General features: G+C 44.8%; 1 protein-coding gene across 1 annotated transcript; it reads left to right on the forward strand.

The window, feature by feature from the left end:
- Positions 1–10,886: 10,886 nt before the first annotated feature.
- On the forward strand, positions 10,887–19,499 carry LOC125942517 (uncharacterized). Its single transcript, XM_049660710.1, has 6 exons — positions 10,887–11,410; positions 11,683–11,820; positions 14,194–14,313; positions 15,416–15,675; position 18,079; positions 18,644–19,499. Exons 1-6 carry the CDS (start codon positions 10,912–10,914, stop codon positions 19,423–19,425), a joined length of 1,800 nt encoding a protein of 599 aa, XP_049516667.1. The 5' UTR covers positions 10,887–10,911; the 3' UTR covers positions 19,426–19,499.
- Positions 19,500–20,126: the final 627 nt, after the last annotated feature.

Here is a 20,126-nt window from a genome sequence, read left to right on the forward strand (position 1 = left end):
TTAAAAAAATTGCATTACTCCCAGTCAGTCACATACTTCGCTTATCAGGTGACACACGCATAACATTTTTTTAACATGATTGACACTATATGGGCCGTGAAAAAAAGGTCCGCAAGCAGTCCAAAAACAGATAGGCATACAGGAATAACAGTACCTTCATTCAAAGATGGTGTGCTGGTCGCTTCGTTGGTTTTTTCATGAGCACCCAAGTCTTCTAGTAGCTGCTGGTGGCCCACAGACAAGTTGTCGGCACACATGCTCTCTGCATGATTACCATGGAGAGCGCGGGCACTGGCTTCGGCCTCCTTTTCAGCTTTGCCATGAGCAATCTCTGCATTTAAATTCATTAATGCGCTGTTCAGATAAATGCGAACAAAGACTGCTGTACACTTCAATTTGCAAAAAAAGTTCATTACCGCCTGCCACTGCTTCAGAAACATGAGGAACAGGTCATAAATTGAGTACAAAAAGTGGATTCCAAAAGGTATGCCTAGCATGGAATAAGGTGCCATCATGCAAGGGTTGCGATGTAGGCTTGTTGGTACATCTTGACAAAAGGGGATTAGAAACACCATGACAAATGAAGGCATAGTGGACACACAGGCCCTACTATCAGCAATAGTGAGCTTAGTTCCTTGACCAAGCTGAACTAAAGTGCCTTTAGGATGCAACGACCCTGAAATATTAAAATAGTAATTTTGGGGTTTTATTACGTGCCAAAACCATGATCTTAATTAAATGAGGCACACCGTAGTGGGGGACTCCAGAATATTTTGGACCACCTGTGATTCTTTAACGTGCACCTAAAGCTAAGTACACAGGCGCTTTCGCACTTTGCCCCCATCGAAATGCGGCCGCTGGGGTCAGGATTTGATCGCACGGCCTTGTGCTTACCAGCCCAACACAATAGCCGCTAAGCAACCACGGCGGGTGCCTAAATGATCAAGCTACTCAGCTTCAGTTAATACAGGCCAGTGGCTTCAGTTTCTGCCCACAGTAACTCAAACTCGTAAACTCTAAGAAACATTCGGGAGGGTCGCCAGGTATGACTAGGGCACATCCACAGTGGCCATTAATAAACAACTTGGTATCAAGCCAAGATTATCCTGAATGCAAATATCAACAGCAATTTTTATGAACAAGAACTTTGTGTGAAAAATGCACGAAGAACTAGCTGGGAATTCTATATGGCTTTATGTGCTGCAGGCTGTCAAACAAACTATTAAATTAATTAAACTGAATTCTGGAGTTTTATGTGTCAGAACCATGACATGATTACAATTAAGGCACACTATAGTGGGGGGACTCCGGATTAATTTTTACAATCTGGGGTTCTTTAATGCACACCCACTGCACGGTACACGAGCGTTTTTTCGCATTTTGTCCCCATCGAAATAAAGCCGCCATGGTTAGGATTTGGTCCTGCACCCTCGAGCTTAGCAGTGCAACACGAAAGCCATGACGCCATCATGGCAGACTGTCTAGCAAATATCATGACTAAGTGGAATATATCACAACTGTGAGAAGTCAACAGATAATAGCCAAAGAAAGCATTGTGGAAGTTTAGTTGCAAGTTTAAATGAAGCTGCAGAAATGGTAAATTAAAGGAAAATTTAAATGGACGAAAAAACCTGCCGCTGGTGGGGGCCAAACCCTCGACCTTTGTATAATACATGCATTTAGTGCAAGTTGTAGGTTCAGTCCCCACCAGCAGCAAGTTGTTTTTCCATCCCTTTGATTTTCTTTTGCTTTACGATTCCTACACTTTAATTAAAACTACAAATAACTTTCCCTATGCTTTCATTACCTTTATTATGTTGTTGGCTTCTTATGGTTGTGATTACCAAAGATCAGGCGCCTCGGTTCCCCTTCTCGTTCCGGTGGAATATTGTGATTTTTGCAAATGGAGCACAGAGTAAATAAATCTATGAAATCATTGTAAATTTATCCCTTATGTATGCATGCACACATTTCGATGGCAGTGCTGCACGTAGCTGGCATGATGAGACAATATCTCGTTATCCACACGTGCTTGGGGAATGAATGAAAGAATGAATTTCGTTAATATCTAGCAGGAGCATATTCTTATTCATCGCAAAGAAGTACCAGCAGTAGCACGCTATCGGAAAGTGTGCATGTGCTCTCCAGTGCTCATGGGGAAAAAAAGCTTTAAGCCAATGAGTACCGAATTGGAGAAGCAAGCCGTCCAACTGCTATCTGTTGCTGTGCCTCCTAACAGATTTCATTATGGTGGCCACTATTTGTTGTTGTAGGGCGATAGGTTACTGAGAAGTGCATAATGTACTCACCAATCTTTTCGAGCAGAGCATTCGTTAACCTTTTGTTGAGGTCCACTGCTTGTATGAGCTCTCGCTTCAGTTTTTTAAGTTCTTTCGCTTGTTCTTCAATGGTGGCTTTTAACTTGGCGACCAGCTCTTCTCGTGGTGGTTCAGTTGCCTAAAAGTTTAAGCAGTGCAAAAAAATAAGACGGATCACTATAAAATACCGAGTGCTGTGCTTCTGGCCATTTTGACAGATAATGTGGTTTTAAAACTCCTCTATGTTCTGTTCCTACCTTATGCTGGTGCAAAATTCGCTCATGCAGAGCTTCTGTGGCTGCCATCCTCTGTTTTTTTGCCTCCCTTGGTGTTGGCTCCTTCTACAGAGGCAAGATAATAGAGAGCACGAATGAAATGCTACCTCAAGGATATGTACTTATAAACCTATAAGCATATTTAAATGTTCTTTGCCTCATTTTTTACAATTTGGTAGGCAGGTATGTAGCTTCCTGTCTCGCCTCCCTTTAATAAGAAAATGTGGGACCAATGGTGGAATCGCACCATTGGTCACACAAGCTCAGCAGCCTGGTGTTCTAACTGGCTATGATCACACGCATGCTTCTCTAGCTCTTTGAACACTCGGTGCATGTTCTCCATGCCTTTTTCTTGTCTTCTTCCCCTGTGACCGCTCGAGCTTTCAGGTGCCGGGTAACACTGTACTTTCTCCGGGGCCGGCCCATTTTTACGAGTACTTTTTTCACAGCAGTTTACGCGCTATAGAAACTACAACACTGTACCAATTTCATGCCTGCCAGGCTAATCATAACTTATCTCTTCACTGGAGTAGAAATCTCATCATTTTGACATACCCTACACGACATAGCCCAAAGTATGAATGATTATATAACACAGTTGCTGATGACATCACAATAAGTGTTTCTCTCGCTTAGTTTGCCCGCTACATCTATGCAGAACACAACAATCACCATATCGTAATGTCATGACAAACGGCCAGCAATGGAAATGGCAATCCACAATGGCCAGTCCTGCCATTGATGCCATATGATTCTTTTCAACGTGGTCGTCATGCTGCTGTCCTCACAGAAGCATACGCTCACTAGCCACACACACAAATAAATTTACAAAAACACGCTCGTCCACCTGGTTTCACTTAGTGGAACTTCAAGCAATGCTGAATAGCCAGATACCTGCAAAATGCTTCGCATAACATGGATTTCCACAGTGAGTGCATTATCTGCAGAATTTTTTAGTAGCTGGCAATGCATTCATTATATCACTGGTATCTTGATAAAACTTTGAATGCCACGTAACTAGCATGCAAACTCCTGGTGGTGTCGAGATAAATAAGTGGACAAGTAATGACTAGACCTTCAAATGACTATAGCGCTCACAAATACTCACCCTTTGCTTGCGAGGTCCTAACATGCCAGTCTCCACCTTAATCAATCGAGGAAAAGGTTCCCTCATTTTTTTTAGTTTTATGTTCAGGGCCTCCAGGGTGTCTGAAACCAAAACAGCACAATAGTATCACTTCACACTTAACTACAGTCAAAAGTACCAAGTGCATGCAGCTACACAAGGATGTACAAAATAATTCTAAATTAAAGATGGTGCTGCAATCAGCTGAACACAATTATATTCATGAAAATTCGCTTGCACTGCCTTTCTTTTACCCAAATTTCATGAATACCCGAAGAGTCAGAGAGACTAACAGCCACTGTACTATTCAATTCTTTTTCATAGACTGTACTGTACTATCGAGGTCCAATAAAATTGAAAGAACAAAATGTGAAGCCGAAGCATACATGCAGGTAAAGGGCATGCCGTTAGCCAGTCATTGTTGTAAAAAGTGCATGCATATGTTTTAGCACAAAATGCATGACTGCTAACAGTATTGCTTTATTCAATGCTTGCTTTACATATCCCACTACAGCAGTGCCATTTCCACTTGCCAATATTGTTACAGTGAATACAACTATCAACGCTCATGCTGCGTGATATTGCTCACATATGCTAAGTTCATGACCTGCATCACTGTGCTTTTGCTCCCACAATCAGAGACTCCAGTGTTTATTCTTAATTTATATAGCACCAGGAATATGTTGCACTACAACTGCAGCAATTGCACAGGAGTAACAATGAATCATAACTATGCTTTTGCCACATGTCCCCTCTATTCGCATTTCCCTCACTCTAAATAGTACCAATTAAGTTGTTGTAGTTGGTGGTAAATTATAAGGATAACAGAAAAGGAAGAGAACAAAATCACTGCTGACTGCCTTGTAACCTTCCAGTGTAGTCTCCTGAACCTCAAGAGAAGTCAGTAGTCAGCAAAGCAGCAATGTATCTTCAGTGTCTTCACAATAACAAGAAACACAATGGCTGTTAGTCCCAAGGCATGTGTGACTACAATCTAGGTATACTATTTCGTGTCCTGCCATAAATACAAGACATTGCCTGCTTATGTCCCTGCAAACCACTAAGATCATCAATGATTTGCCAATAAATTAGCCTGAATTGCACTGTTCGTAAACAATACAAAGCAGGAAAAATATTCCATCTCAGAATACATCGCCTTGACCCGCTTAGCCGTTAGTACTATGAACTCGAGTAATCATGACAAATGATTGAGCAGAGCAAAATGCCCAGGCAACAAATTGCAAATCAATTAAATATGAAAAATACAAAAAAGGCCTTGTTGAACACATCTTGAGACTTGTTTGCAACAACCTTTACCCTCAGGAATAAGGCATTGACGCGGAGAGTCTCGGGTATGCAAAATTCCTGTGACAACTGTTTCGCCTAACTGTCCACGTATGCACACCACACGAGAAATCAGCGACTTCAGTAAAACCAACATAGACTAATGATGGATACGTCTATCCATTGAGGTTACGTGATATTGCATAATGTCAACGCGCGCACGCACACATTTGCGCGACATGCGCGCAAGCACACATTACCGCAGTGCACAGGTGATACGTTAATGCCCTGTGGCACGTTGCTAACACCTATCTTGCATATACTAAGGCACATCAGGCGGTTCCTAATCTCAAGACAGTGAGGTACACTGCCACATTCGGACGAAATTTCTACAGGGCTCTATTACGAAGCCCTGCGGTGGTTCTCGCCAGCTTCGCAAGATTTAGTAAATATAAGCGCCCTGCCATGTGGACCAACAAAGCTCTAGACAGCCAGTCGCGCATCGATGGAAACTACAAAGACCCAAAAATTGCGCAGTGTAATAATATAAACACCGAGAAGCAAGGTACACTCACCTGCGAGGGCATGAACAAAGGCCGGGTAATAACCTTCAGTGCTGCCATCCTCACTGCACCAGTGAGCTTGCAGTTCCCTTGTTTTAGAGAAATCGTCCTCGTCTTCCGGTTCAAAGGATTTTATGAGCCGTACAGGTATCACTGCCCGATAATTATCACTATATTTCACGTATGCAAGCATTGCAGACTATGTACAAAACCCACCAAATCAGCACCTCACTGTCTCAACCAACGTCGCCTCTAACACACGCAGTCTACACGGCTACGGCTACGACTTTGTCTTCGCCCGTCTACGACGCCACATGCGTGGACGCCTGGTGGACGTCCTGCAACCCTGCCTTGATGTAGTACGTTGATGTAGCCTTGCCCCTATCCCTCGCTTACAAAAAATTAAACAAAATAACATTAACAATAAAATAACATTAATAATAACATAAATAAACATTTACTGTGGCACCTAAAAATTCTTCCATGTTGTAAAATACATTAGGAACTCCTCACATTCTTGATTTTCGATTAGAGTGGCTTACGTATTGCATTTATAGGTTAATGATTTATGTAATAACTTCCAAAATTCGCCACCGCCCGCACCGCCACATTTCGGAGGCTATGTTTATTTATTATTATTTACAATGTTACACAGGGCTTCCGAGGAAACATTAAGTGAAGGGGGCACTAGAGCAATAAGCAGAGTCATGTCAGCAGACAACTACCATACAACAACTAAAACAAGCAAAAGCACAAACGCTTTCTGCCTCGTCACGTGAAACCATAGTGTCATACAATAATTATTGGATGAAAATGTGTGTGAAACTACTCTCGTTCGTTTTGCACACACGCACTAGATGCTAGATGTGCATATCCGGTAAGCACATTGACCATATCACGCGTCAAATACAAGCTGTGCTTCGAAAAAATAACAGTGATAAAAACGTGGTTGACTTCTCGTTTGCTCATTGCCCACCTCATTCTCATCATACGCATATACGTTCGCTCTAGTGTACGATTATGGATGTCCATTTGGCTCGTTTTAACGCCGCACATACATAAAATCGCGCGACTCTTTGTCTTCTCCTGTGCTCTCTGTAAAGGTGTGCCGCCTCAGAAAGTACGATGATTGCGTTTCGCTGCTCAATCTTCCTCCCTTTCTGCACCTAGCTCTTAAGCAATTTTCCCGATTACCATCTGCAGGGTAGCAAACCAGACTTCTTTCTGGTTCCACTTACTTTTGTTCAAGGCTACAATAAATTAATATCAACAAACGAGCATGACGTCTCATCGACTTTATTACGGGCCGGGCACGTGTTTTCGTGGACGTGCTCTATCCGCAAGTAATGCATTGTTTTCCTTTACACAAATCACAATGTTAGCGAAGTAGTTTGTGCGGCTCTGTAATTATTGCTCAGCTATTATATTTATATTATTGTATCTATTTGCATTTCGTAAGGCCGGGATCGCTGTTTCGATAAGTAGAAAGGAAAATAAAATTATACGGAGGCTTGATGCACAATAACGCCATCTGCGCAGCCGTTGTGTTGTCCTGCTCAACAGCGCATGGGGAATTCACACGCGGAGAGGACCTGCCGAGACCGGAGTGTGTTTAGCTGCAATGACGAAGCGAAGTGAATGCGAGGTCAATAGTGAAAAGGGCTAATAAAATTAAACCTAAATCGCCTCGGTGGTGCCTTCCTCTGCTGACATGAGCGTTGCGAGCATCGGCGGCTGTATGTACTGCTCTGAGCGGGACGGGCTTGTAGTACGACAGTAAGCTTGCTGACCTGACCTGTATATTTCATTCGGCGCCGATAGTTTCCTATCGGTCTTATTTCATGCACCATCGAGATGCGACGGCAGCAACGCCACAGGGAGCGCTCTTCTATTGCCTAGATCATCGATTTGTGAGACGCGTAGTGCCAGAGCGCTTATTTCCCAGCAGGATAAACGACGTGCCGCACCAACTTGGCGCGCACCTGCGTGTATTTAGAACATATCTTCCGAGGAGCCCTTTGGGTGAAGCTGCTGATGTTTTGTTCCGAACGCACACACACACACACAATTCAGCGTACTGTCGCATTTTTCTTGTGTTTTGTCTTTGCATAAATTGATTGACGAATTAAGGAGTGTTCAGACAGAATTAATCTCCGACCGTGCGGGCCTTCTGGCGAGTCCTTCAATTCCAGCGATAGTATCTCCGCTCAGCGCCCTTATAGCATATGCAGTCTTATTGAATGTTACGTGTCATCGTTGAAAGCGAGCACTTGTATGGTTTATATAACTAACTCAATCCAGCAGTGACGAAACACGGCATACGCTACGGACCAAAAATAATGTTGCTGCGGGCAGCATGCATGCTAATGAAAATATTAAATTGACAGCTTCGATCTGGCGTAGGTTATCGTCGCTTTACATCCACCACGTGACAAATTTTGCTAAGATAACAAAAGCTGCGTTCCATGAGTCAAACTCCGTTCTTCTCTGCAAATGACGGAAACATCACATATGTAGTTAATTTGTAGCCATGCAATGTCCCGGCCCATTTCATCGCTGGAAAATTACAATTTCGCAACGATTCGGTCCATTGCTTGAACATCATACAGCCATGTCATAGGCCTTGCTGCCTGCAAAATGTAGTACATGCTTTCTGGCATATCGTCTCAACCTGACACGCGCATGCCGGTCCCATCGTGATACTTAATTGGCTCCTTTCTAAAAACAATACCTAGACCGTTCGGAATAGGCACTAAGGTCATGTTGCTTAAAATTTACAACAGAGGAAAGGACAATGAATATGCGGTTAGGGCATTGGTGACGCAAAATAGATTATGCGGAAATAAATTTAAATCAGGTTCGACAAAACACGAACCACGGGTTGAGTGCAGAAGGTAATACAGTGCTTGGTGGCACTCGCCATCTCTCTGCTTTCGAGAGGATATTCGTAATATCTATCTATGGCTGCTGTCTTGGTCGTCTAGTCGGTCTAGTAGTCTTAGTAATCCGACGGTGTTGATCCGATTTAGAGTGTACAAGATTGGGAAAGTGGCTCCAACGAGGGCTCTGCGCTGAGGCATTTTTTATTGACAATCCAGGTGACGCCACCGTCGCTTTCTCCCGAATGAGCGGCCCCGCTCGCCGACCGGACGCTTGTCGCGTCGGAGACCCTACCGCAGCTGCATGGAGCTTTGACAGGCGGATACTCGGTGGCGGTAACACTGAGATTATATCCCACCGATCCATACTAAATAAAATGAAAAAAAATGTCACAGTTTCGCCCTAAGGGCGAAGCAATGAATGCGATAGCAACACAGCAATGTCATACGAAGTAAGGTGAGCGGCTTTGGTAACAGTATGAATTGTAGTAAACATGAGCTGATTAAGTAAGCAGGTGTGCTGCGGCGTAAGTAGACCGACATGAAGAGAGACTCGATGACCACGAGAAGGCGCGTGTGAAACGATGGTGTTGATGAGAAGCGCTTCCCGTGGGCAGCGCGCGTGCGAAGGGACACACCTGTAGCGCTGCACTGCCGATCCGGGCAGCATTACATGTGTAGCGTGCGTTGGAAAATGTGACCCGACTATTACTAACTGAATGAACAAGCGTGGTGTGAGCGCGCACAAACAAACATGAAGAGATCACACTGAATGACTGCAGACAACGACTGTCAAAACGCTGGCAGCAAGCATACGCCGCTGCGGGCGAAGGTACGTGCGGTCTATCGCTTCAACAGGAACTGAGCCGCGAATGCACGGCTCATAAAGGTCAGAGGCGTGTGGAGATAAGAGACGGTGCGGCGAGCGACGAGCGCGGTTGTTGGCAGAAGGAAAGTGCGCCCCCCCCCCCCCCCCCCCCGCTTCCTCCGGCGCTGGCTTCCCGCTTCCTTGCTTGCGCGCGGGAGAGATAAGAGACCGTGCGGCCGAGCGACGAGCGCGGTTGTTGGCACAGTAGAAGTGCCCCCCCCCCCCCCCGCTCCCTCCGGCGCTGGCTTCCCGCTTCGTTGCTTGCGCGTGGGGGATTGAGTGCGTTCGCTCTCCGTGATAGCGTGCGTCCCAGCACGCTTGCGCTCGGGCATACGGCGCGCGGTGAAGATTTTATCTATACGGAACCTCACGGCGACGGCGACGACGACGGCGACGGCGACGGCTACGGCGACGGCGACGCCGACGGCAGAAATCCGGTTGAAGTGTCCATATAATTGCTATCGCAATAAAAGAGCGGCGGAAAGAACGCAAACGACGCAACAACGACGGTGCGTCGAGCAGACGACAGCTACTCAGCCCGTGAGCTCGCCTCAGTCAATGAGCACTGCCGAAACAGCCGGAGCTAACGTTTATTGGCCGGAGATCCATAATAAGGCGATGGCAGCGCCGCGACATTTTCCGCGTTTTTTGCTCTAGTGCACTCTACCCGCTCGCTTTCCGCAGCGGGAGACAGCTGGGTATTTTATTCTGTGGTAACCGGTGATACAGTGGCGGTCTTTTCGTGCTCGTTGGGTATTTTTCTTTTTTTCCAGCTTAGTGTGTACTAAAAGGAAGCGATGACAGAGAATACCGCGAAAAAGCGACGCAAGATATACTTAGACGGGGATGGCTACTTCGATGTGCCGAGCTCTACTTTGTATAGGCATGAAAAGGCACATGCCGTCGCCATCGCATCGGCAACGTCACGAGCACAATCTACGAGCGTCGGCCCCAGTGCTCAATCGGGAAACGCGGCAGAGGCTTCGCCTAACACATCGCAAGGTGGGTCGAATGACGGAGATGACAATGACATTTCCTTGGACCACAACGGCAGCGACAGCTTCATAATTGACGGTGGTGAAGAACCCGACAGCGGTGATGAACGCGACGATATGAACAGCGCAAGAAGTGCAAATGACACTTGCGAAAGTGAAGACAGCTCTGATAGTAGCGACGCGTATGATGCCAGCAATTTCTCTGATGGTGACAGCACGTTGCCGTCCTGGTTTTCGCAGTACGGCGGCGAAAAATTGCCTAACTCAAATGTAACAAAGGCGGCCGCAATAGCAGCAGTAATGTCGTTCGCGGTTTCTCATGGATTGACGTGGACAGCACTGGGCGACCTAGCGAAGCTGATAAACTTTATTGTGGGCACAAATGTCTTGCCTCAGAGCAAATTCACATTTCGGAAGCTCTGGTCGAGGGACATGCAGGATGTTGTGCAGCATCACTTTTATTGTGAGCCATGCAAACGCGTCATGGCAACGCATGGCAATTCGGCTGCGTGCAACAGCTGTCACAGTGTCAGAACAACCCAGTCATTGAAAAATGAAGGTTCCTTCTTTTTCATTCTTAACCTGGCAACGCAACTCAGCCTTATGATCGAACGGACCAAAGAGGAACTACATGAAAGCCTTGAAGCACTTAAACAGCCATCAACAACAATCAGTGACATTACGAAAGGCCAATGCTACAGCAGGCTGAGAGAAGAACAGAACCTTCGCCCTGATGATTTGACGTTGACAATAAATACTGATGGGAGCCCTGTATGGAAATCTTCGAAGACCTCAGTGTGGCCCCTGCAATTTATTGTTAATGAACTCCCTCCGCACTTGCGATTTAAGCACCCGGTTCTCGCTGGGCTCTGGTTCGGCAGAAAGCACCCAGAAATGCAACTGTTTCTTGAGGAGTTCGTGAATGAGGTGAACAGCACAGGGGTTGTGAAGTGGACTCACAAAGGCAACATTCATGTATCAAAGCCTTATGTATTGTGTGTCTCCGTTGATGCACCTGCAAGGGCATCTGTGCAGAACATGGTGACCTTCAATGGATATTTTGGTTGCACATGGTGCCTGAATCCAGGAGAGCACAGGGAAGGTAAGTAAAATATTTTGTATTTCAATCAGTCTCCAAAATGTTCCTTTATTATGTATATTTTTTTAAATTCGAAAGTTTTTCTTGCCGCATATAACGCATGAAGTATGTTATATACACATGGTACATTTTGTAAAATGCAGATATTTCGTATAGATGCGCACAATGTATGGTACAACATAAACATGCTAACATGGAATCTAGATGTAAGCAACAAAATATTACTTTGTTATTTTCACTTATGTTATTGTTGCACTCTTTTTTATGTTCATTAGGGAGCATGCGGTACACAATGGTGTCTCCAATGGAACAGAGAACTTCAGACCGTGTCAAGAGTGAGATGCATCTGGCAAGCAGGCTTAAAGACACCATCAATGGCTTAAAGGGACCGTCAGCCTTGATGAACTTGAAAGGTAGGTAAGAAGCATTTATGCCCTAATTATTTTCCTGATTGCAGTGGTACCTGAGTCACATGGACATGTCTCAAAGACCCTTGAGTCGAAGGTAATTGAAACTGCTAAACTCTGTCAAACTTGAAGGAGTTGTGTTACCGCCACACGGCACTTCTCAATGGCTATCAAGTTTCAGTTTCATGTCATGGAACGAGTGGCACATTGGTTGCCAAGCTAAAGCTACACAAAAACAACAAAAAGAACTGTCATTTGTAACACTATTAGTGCATATATAAATTATTTTTACCTAGACGCTTGCAGTTTTTGCTCATAGTTTTTAGAGAATGTTTTCGTAGCAGGTATTTATTTTTGATGTTTATTCGAAAGTGCTGCTATGAGAGGGTGCAACTGCCACTGGAAGGCTTTAGTGATTTCGAGGGGGTTTCATGAAACTATGTTGACTTGATGGCCATCGAATTTGCCCATGCAGTAGCACCCAAACTTCCGTTATGTCAAGGCTGTCGGTTGGAGAGCCTTAGAAGAGCATCTGGATTCACAAGAGCATCTGGAGGGCCTTAGAGATTCCTGGATTCACAGCTTTGCTGCTTTTGCGCTATGGGCAGTGTAAATGATTCACTGCTGTATTGTATGTGTCCATAACATAAACCACGTCCTTTAGTGACAGTTGTCTTCAATAATAAGAAATATGTGATTCGAAGACAAACTGAGTTTTCTCTCTCTGAAAACGATTCATGGCGGTGGCAGATATCAGATCTTGTATGGTATGTGATAGTACTGAATATTTATATAATTTTGTCAGTTCACTTTCCATGTAGCAACATTAAGGGGCATATATTGGGTTCTTGCAGTTGCATTGCAGAAGACTTGTGTGCATAGCATAGTTATTTGTTAAAACGTCTTCGCCTGACATTAGTTCAAACAAAAGCAGACTCAAAATTGTGAGAAGCTTAAAATAGCGCAAGACATACAAGGCAAAATGGAAAGACAGACTATACGAGTGCTAGCCTACAACTGGAGTTAAAAGGACACCCCCTGCCCCTGGTTTACATCAGTGCGTGCACAAAAACAACCACAATCACAAAAATTTTGATGGTATAGAGGCTGATAAAACATGAGCCTAAAGTACCATGAAAAAAGAATGAGGTTCTATAAACTTGGAAAGAACCACGAACACAACCGAAAGATTTTAAAATTTTTTCGAAATGCTTGCTGTAGGCACACCTAAAAAAGGCTGTCACCAGCTCAGCAACAACAGTTCCTTCACAATTAATGGCACAAATGGCATACTAACAACTCCATCCGGCCCCCGCCTAATCATCTCTGCTGCCTCAATTTGATCACACACCAAATAAATAATCTCCACTGCACAATTTCATCACCCAAGCATTCTACACTGCATCATGAAAAGGATGCTACAGGAGGTCCTTGAGTGGCTCCTTTTTGTGCGGAAGCAAAAAAAGAAGTGTAACCAAGATATGTATCTTGTATGTCACAGCAAAGTTGTCTTCTTGATCAGATGGGCAGTTGTATAAAAGGCTAGCTTACGAAGCATGCAAATGTTTTGAAGGGCTAGATGATATACTCTCACCATGCATTGTAGCAAGTGCAAGTGTCACCCTGAAGACGTATTCTTGGACAGTCACTTTCAGTGATTCTATCACTTTTGCCAGACATAGTACACGGCAAGTTTGATGGCTCGAGCAGTTTTATTCAACCAGCCAAATCAGTGTGTGTGTACTGAATGAAGGTGATGTCTCCGTAAGTTACTGTCCAATAATATGTCCTCAGATTTTGACGGGTCCTTTGATTGTGTGAAAATATTCTGAGTGGAGCGCCTGGGAAGTATTTGATGCATTTTTCATACACAAAAAGGCTTCATTGTACAATGTGCACAAAATCTTGGTCACATGAAAACAATCTAGAAAGGACAACGGCCTCCTTTTGTGTGATAAAATATCACATAAGAAATGGTGAGCTAGCTGTGACGGTCATATTGCAATCTGATGCTGGAAAACAAAGGGCAAATGTAGGCATAGAATGGCAATGGAGAAACCTGTGTGATGGCGCATCGAGGGGCAATAAGTCAAACATTAAGTTCTGAGGTGGCTGCCAGTCTGTTCTGATGATTTTCGTTAGACAGCTTTCTTCAAGCCTAGGAGAGAGCGCAAAAGCAGGCATGAAGGGGCGATGTTCGAAACAAAACCAGCGGAACCCTCTCAGGTTAAGTTAAAAACACGGTGCCCATCAGCATCACTATCTAACCTGGGATGAGTATCTGGCCATATGATCATGCGTTGAAGTTCATAGTAAAAGCGTGATAGTAAAATTTGGTGTTTGTATGTATACTAACACAAGGTACATCTCTTCGTTCAGGTCTGGACCTTGTCAACGGATACAGCGTTGAGTATATGCACTGTGTCCTACAAGGTGTTTCAAAGCAGCTGACGGAAACAATTCTATCAAGTTCAAACTCTGATCAGCGTTTCTATTCTGGTAAAGTAACCCTTTCCACTCCCATTTAGTTTGTATTATATTGCTTACATAGTGAAATTACGAGATGCTTGGCTTGTAGAATAAAGTGGATTCACACAGCAAACAAAATCAATTGGGATTGCCTGACCATGTGTCATGGGACTTTGCATCATCAATTTGATGCTTCTTTACCTAGTTCACAATTATCATAGAAACATCTTAGGTGTCTTCAGTGGACAATTTTGGTGCATAATAATGCTGTAGTCCTGGCTACAAGTAATTCTTTGACATTTGAAAAGGCGTATTGCTGTCTTCATTGCCATTGCAGGCATCTGTTGATATGGGTGCAGTGTTTGTGAGTGCATTAACAGCATTGCATACTCAAGCTGTGGTGTAGGTGAGCTTTCATTTCACAGGATTTTATTCCTAATGAATTCGCTTTCCAAGGTTTCTTGCACTTGTCTGCATTCACACTTTTATGTTCCAGAAAGTGGCAATTGTTAGTATAGGATCACATGGGGGGGTGTGCGGCTCTACCTTGGAAAATATCCAATCGATCTGGATTGCCATATTTGCTTGTACATGCAACTCTATTACAAAACTTTTAAATCAAAATAGAACAACCTAACAGGCCGTCATATTAACTGCTTAACTTCAGGAGCGTAGCCAGGCGGTGGCACACTGGGCAGTGACCTCCCCCTCCCCCCCCACCACCCACAAAAAATTGCTGGGTTTGTATGGTGCCTGCCCAGATCCCCTCCCTCCTCATACCCGGTCAAGTTGGAGCCCCCTGCCTCTCGTAAAAAAATTCTGGCAACGCCACTGCTTAGCTTTTTGTTTAACATAACACTAGCACTGCTGCAATGAATGACATACTTTTTCATCTATGTTTTCAACCATTTCACTCATGCCCCCCCCCAAAAAATATATATATATATAATTTACAACGTATCTCTTAACTGAACTGAGCCCTAGGTTTTAATGTGTCCTCGGAATCAAATATTCGACTTATGACAATTTTTGGGCGTGTAATGCTGTTTATTTTGATCTGTTTTGAGCACTTGTTGACCCAGATTTATTGGGTGACACCGATAAAAATAATTAAGTTTGGTGACATTTACAGGTGCACCATCAGCACTTTCCCGAATAGATGCACGGCTGCTGTCCATCAAGCCACCTCACTGCATCACACGACTGCCACGGTCCGTTCAAGAAAGATGCCATTGGAAGGCATCTGAATGGAGACACTGGCTCCTCTTCTATGCTTTGCCTTGCCTTAATGACATTCTTCATCAAGAGTACTGGAGGCACCTCTCCAAGCTTTGCGAGGGTATATATATCCTGCTTCAAGAGAAACTCACCATTCTTGAAATTGACAAAGCTGTTAAGATTCTAAAACAAGTGCCAGTGCATGCGTACAAGCCAAGTTGGAATTCAAAAGCCTATGTGAGCTTATGGTACTGCCTGCAGATACCCCATGCTGTACATTTACTATCAGTCTGCCTGTTGTACTGCAGTGAGCTAACCTGTTAAATTTTTTAGGTCTTGTATGGCCAAAAGCATGTGCACATAGCAGGGATCTGGAAGATGAGATGGCAGATAAGATGGAACATACTAATAACTGTTTTACTCAGAGTTAGCACAGTGAACATATACATTTGCCTGATGTAGCAAGCCTTCTTACACGTAGGAAAAACATGGCAATACAATTTAATGACATATGGCATGCATAACGCTACAGAATTTTTTTTTGCAAGGTGCAAAGAGATCGAAAAATCGCTAATGCAGCCAGTGGGCCTCAGTTGCCTGAGGCCCTCTATGTAGCCCATTGCTACAGGCGTGCTTGTGGGCGCTGTCTCCGAAGTTTCGTCGTCATCTGATTCCTCCACGTCGCTCTCGGCTCGCACTTCACGATCGATGCCCTCGTCCGTGCATGGTTTCGCAATGGCAGCATCTTCGTCAACAGAAATAAAATATTCCAGCCAATGTCATGGCTCCCCATCTTGGAGTCAACGCACTGCCAGAAATCGCCGCCGGACTGATCCTCTTTGGAAGGTTCTGCGTCGACGAAGCTGGCTTTGCAGAAACAGTTGCGCACGCAAGTGGCCATCACCTCCGCCCAGGCCACCTTCACCATCTCAATGGCTGAATACAGTAGAACATGCGGCAAGTTGGTGGCTGGGCAGTCAACAGCAATGGGCGAGCGCTCCATAGTGCGGGGCCTATACGATGCCTTAAAGGAACGTATTATGCCTAAATCAAGAGGCTCGACTTTCGAAGTTGTATTGGGCGGCAGAAAAAGTAGAGTCACTGCCGTCAGAGAAGTCAGAACGTGGTGCGCTGAGCAGTTGTCAAGCACAAGCATCACGCGCCTGCCTTGCCTCTGCATGTTGCAGTCCAATTTGCCGAGCCACTCTGCGAATAAATTGTGCATCATCCACGCCTTCGCATTGTGCCTGTAGTGCACGGGCACATAGTTCCGAAAGCAACGCGGCCTCTTTGATTTTGATTTTCCGAACACAAAGGGCACACGCCAGTCGCTGCCATCCATATTAGTGCACAGAAGTGTCGTAATGCACGCTTTACTGTGTTTACCGCCAGCGCATGAGTCGCCTTTCATGACGTGCATTTTGTCTGGCAGCATCTGATAAAATAACGCAGTTTTGTCTGCATTATACACGTCCTGCTCCGCATAGCTTGCAATGACAGCTCCGTTTGCTACCAGCCAAGTGGCAACGTCTTGGTCGCTTGCTGAAGCCGCCTCGCCGACAATCAATTTAAAAATGATCCCATGCTGCACTTTGAATCAATGTAGCCAGCCATTGCCTGGGCAGAAGTCAGAAAAATCTAGCAAGAATGCGAAGTTCTTGGCTTTGCCCAGCATCATTGGTCCACTTATCGGAATGTTGCAAGCCCGTGCGTCAACAAACCACTTGAGCAGTGCGTCCTCTATGTCTGCATAGGTGGCCTTCCGCAGGCGCTTTCTGTTGTTGGCATCGAAGCTGGCGATCTTCTCCTTGTTCTTTAGAATTGTTGAGATTGTTGATTTCGACATGTTGTACTTCACAAACTCTCAGTTCTTTGCACCTTGAGATAGTTACGTCAAAATTGATCGCTTTGTTTCCATGTCCAGCACTTTTCGTTTTGTGACCGCGGCAGGCACAGCAGGCTCCCCCTGCCATCCTGAACTCGACTCAAACGCGACTACGACGAAGCGCTCGCGCCACACACACACACTGACAGGGCAAACAAAGTGCCGCAATTGATGGAGCAAATGTACACGTGCCTTAACCAACCAAGCAAGGAAGCATGGAGACTAGTGATGTCAGATGTCGTGGAGTGACACAGCCAAAACGGAAGGATGTTATAGCCCAAAAGTATCCAAACATTCAGTCGGGCATCGTAGCTTGTAGCCAAAACGAAGCCATAATTTCTGCTTTATAGCATAAAATGGCAGAAGAACGAGTCATCAGAACAAACTAGTAATATTTTTAAAGTTTTCTTTATTTGCAAGTAAATGTGGTAACTGAAATTCTATATTTCGCCAACTTCCCCATGGCACACATGTGAAATCGAACTTACTTCAGCAGCCGGCCGGCGTCAGCTTAAGAATGCATGCATCATTTCTAGCCGGCCGGAGCGCACCTGCGGAGACAGGTGAATGCGAGGGAGTTGTGAGAGAGAGAAGAGGGGAGCAGAGTTTGCGAGGACGGGCAGGAGGGCAATCTTGGAAGCCACACGTGGGCAGCGCGTGTCGGCTGGGAGAGGGCGTGCCTGCGGGAAGAGGGTAGCTCGCTTTAGAGGGGCACAAAACGGGTAGTTCGCCTGCGAGGAGGCTCGGGAAAACGGTCCACGCGTGCAAAAGGGTGAGAGGCCGTGGTTATATCATGTATCGCAACACCGGGTTTACGTCGTCCTCCTTTCGCTGTAACCGATCGGCAGTGCTCAAAGACATTCGTTGTACATGCAATTTTGTGCCATTGAAATAATGTATAGTTTGACGGTCGCGGGGGGCTGGTTTTGTTTGTTATAAGCGAACGTTTGTCTTAAGTAGGCGCCCTTATATGTATGCTCGACCGTATAACCTAACCTTAGATGGAAAGAAAGCCCTGGTTGCATGTGTTGAGACTGTCGAGACTACATTTTCAAATTTGTAAAGGCACTGTATTCCTCCTAATTATCACTGTGGTCTTTGCACAAGCCCTGTGTGCCTGTTTACATGTCGGGCAGCATGAGAGTACATGTGTAAGCCTTCATGCATACTTTGCATATATGCATTTTATGCATACTTTGCATGCATAAAAAAACAAATTGGGTCATGGCCTTGGCTGAATACTATTTTACTTTTCAGAGTCTCTTCTGAAGAACTTCGTATCGAGGTGCGAGGCATTATATGGTGTGGCGTTCATGACATATAATGTCCATGCCCTCCTCCACCTTGGAAACTGCGCCCGTTCCCTTGGACCCCTTTGGGCACATTCTGCGTTCGTGTTTGAAGGGGGAAATGGCAACATTCTGCGGCAGATTTCTGCAGCAAAGGGCCTTCCGGACCAAATTATAGAGCGAATCATCATGTTTCAGCAGCTACAGCGTGTACTTGAAAGTCCACTTCTACCTTCTGAAGAAAAAAGGTTGTGCAATGGTTTCCTTGGATATTCACCTGTAAAAAACTTTTTCCGTGTGGATGGCCTATCACTCTTGGGCATAGGTAAGAACATAGTGCTGAGCGCTGAAGAGCAAGATGCAGTGTATGATAGGTGTGGAGTGGTTGTATCCACTGCTGTGGAATATGAGCGGTTTGTGCGAAACAAGCAAGTTTTCCATAGCACTGGATTCAGAAGACCGTCAAAATCGGATACTACCTTTGTGCGGACAGATGCTGGGTGCTATGCACGAATTGAAAAGATAATTGTGCTCGAAGAGACAGGCTGTTGTGTTGTCATCTGCAGACCCGTGATTACAGCAGACATTCGTGCCATTTCTCCTCACATAAAGGAGTGCTTCCTTTCATGTGATGGAACACGGAATGTGTTCTTGCCTAATGAAATTGTTGACAGCTGTCTATGCATAGACTTTGTGCAAGAAGATAAGATGTTCATTTGTGACCTCCCAAATAAGATTGAAAGGGATTAAAGGGACACTAACAAGGAAAACGAATTTAGCTGTGTTAGTAAATAACCGTTCCTCATTACCAAAAACAAAGTGTCTAAAGCTACGGCAAAATGGCAGATCCATAAAGTGAACGCTCTACTGCAACTGCATTCCGTAAAGCTACTCACTGCTTATCACAAATGTATACCACCCCTTCATCACATATGCATACCACCCCTTCATCACATATGCGAGGTGGCATCTGCACAAATAAGAGGGGGGAGGTCGGGCTGCAGAGCTTTTTGATGTCAGTCAGTGCTAGCGCAGAGGAGGGCTTGTTATTTTAACGAAGGTACATTTACAAGTGGCTCTGGGCATTAAATATGTTATAAATAAAAGGTTAGAAAAGAATAATGTATGTAAAATGCACAAAAATCTGCCTTCAGAAATCTTTTAATGAACAAAAATAATGGAGTACAGGCCCCAACATTTCTCAGGTAGCGGTTAATGTTACAACTGAGGATGCAGCGTATGAAACTTAGGCGGTATTGTTGCAGTAATATATCCAACCTTCACGCTGCAGTGTAGGGTTCGGTGCATGTTTACATTAGAGTTTGAAGATTATATGTGAAAGCACAACATTACCACTTTGGTAGTCTTCACGAAAAAGATCATTGTGGCAGTGGCAAGGGTCACTTGAGAGAACTGAAGGCGACTATAAGAGCGGCCACCAGAGCTAATTG

The sequence above is a fragment of the Dermacentor silvarum genome, chromosome 1 (genome assembly GCF_013339745.2).
Source record: "Dermacentor silvarum isolate Dsil-2018 chromosome 1, BIME_Dsil_1.4, whole genome shotgun sequence".
In the NCBI taxonomy this organism is placed as follows: Eukaryota; Metazoa; Arthropoda; class Arachnida; order Ixodida; family Ixodidae; genus Dermacentor; species Dermacentor silvarum.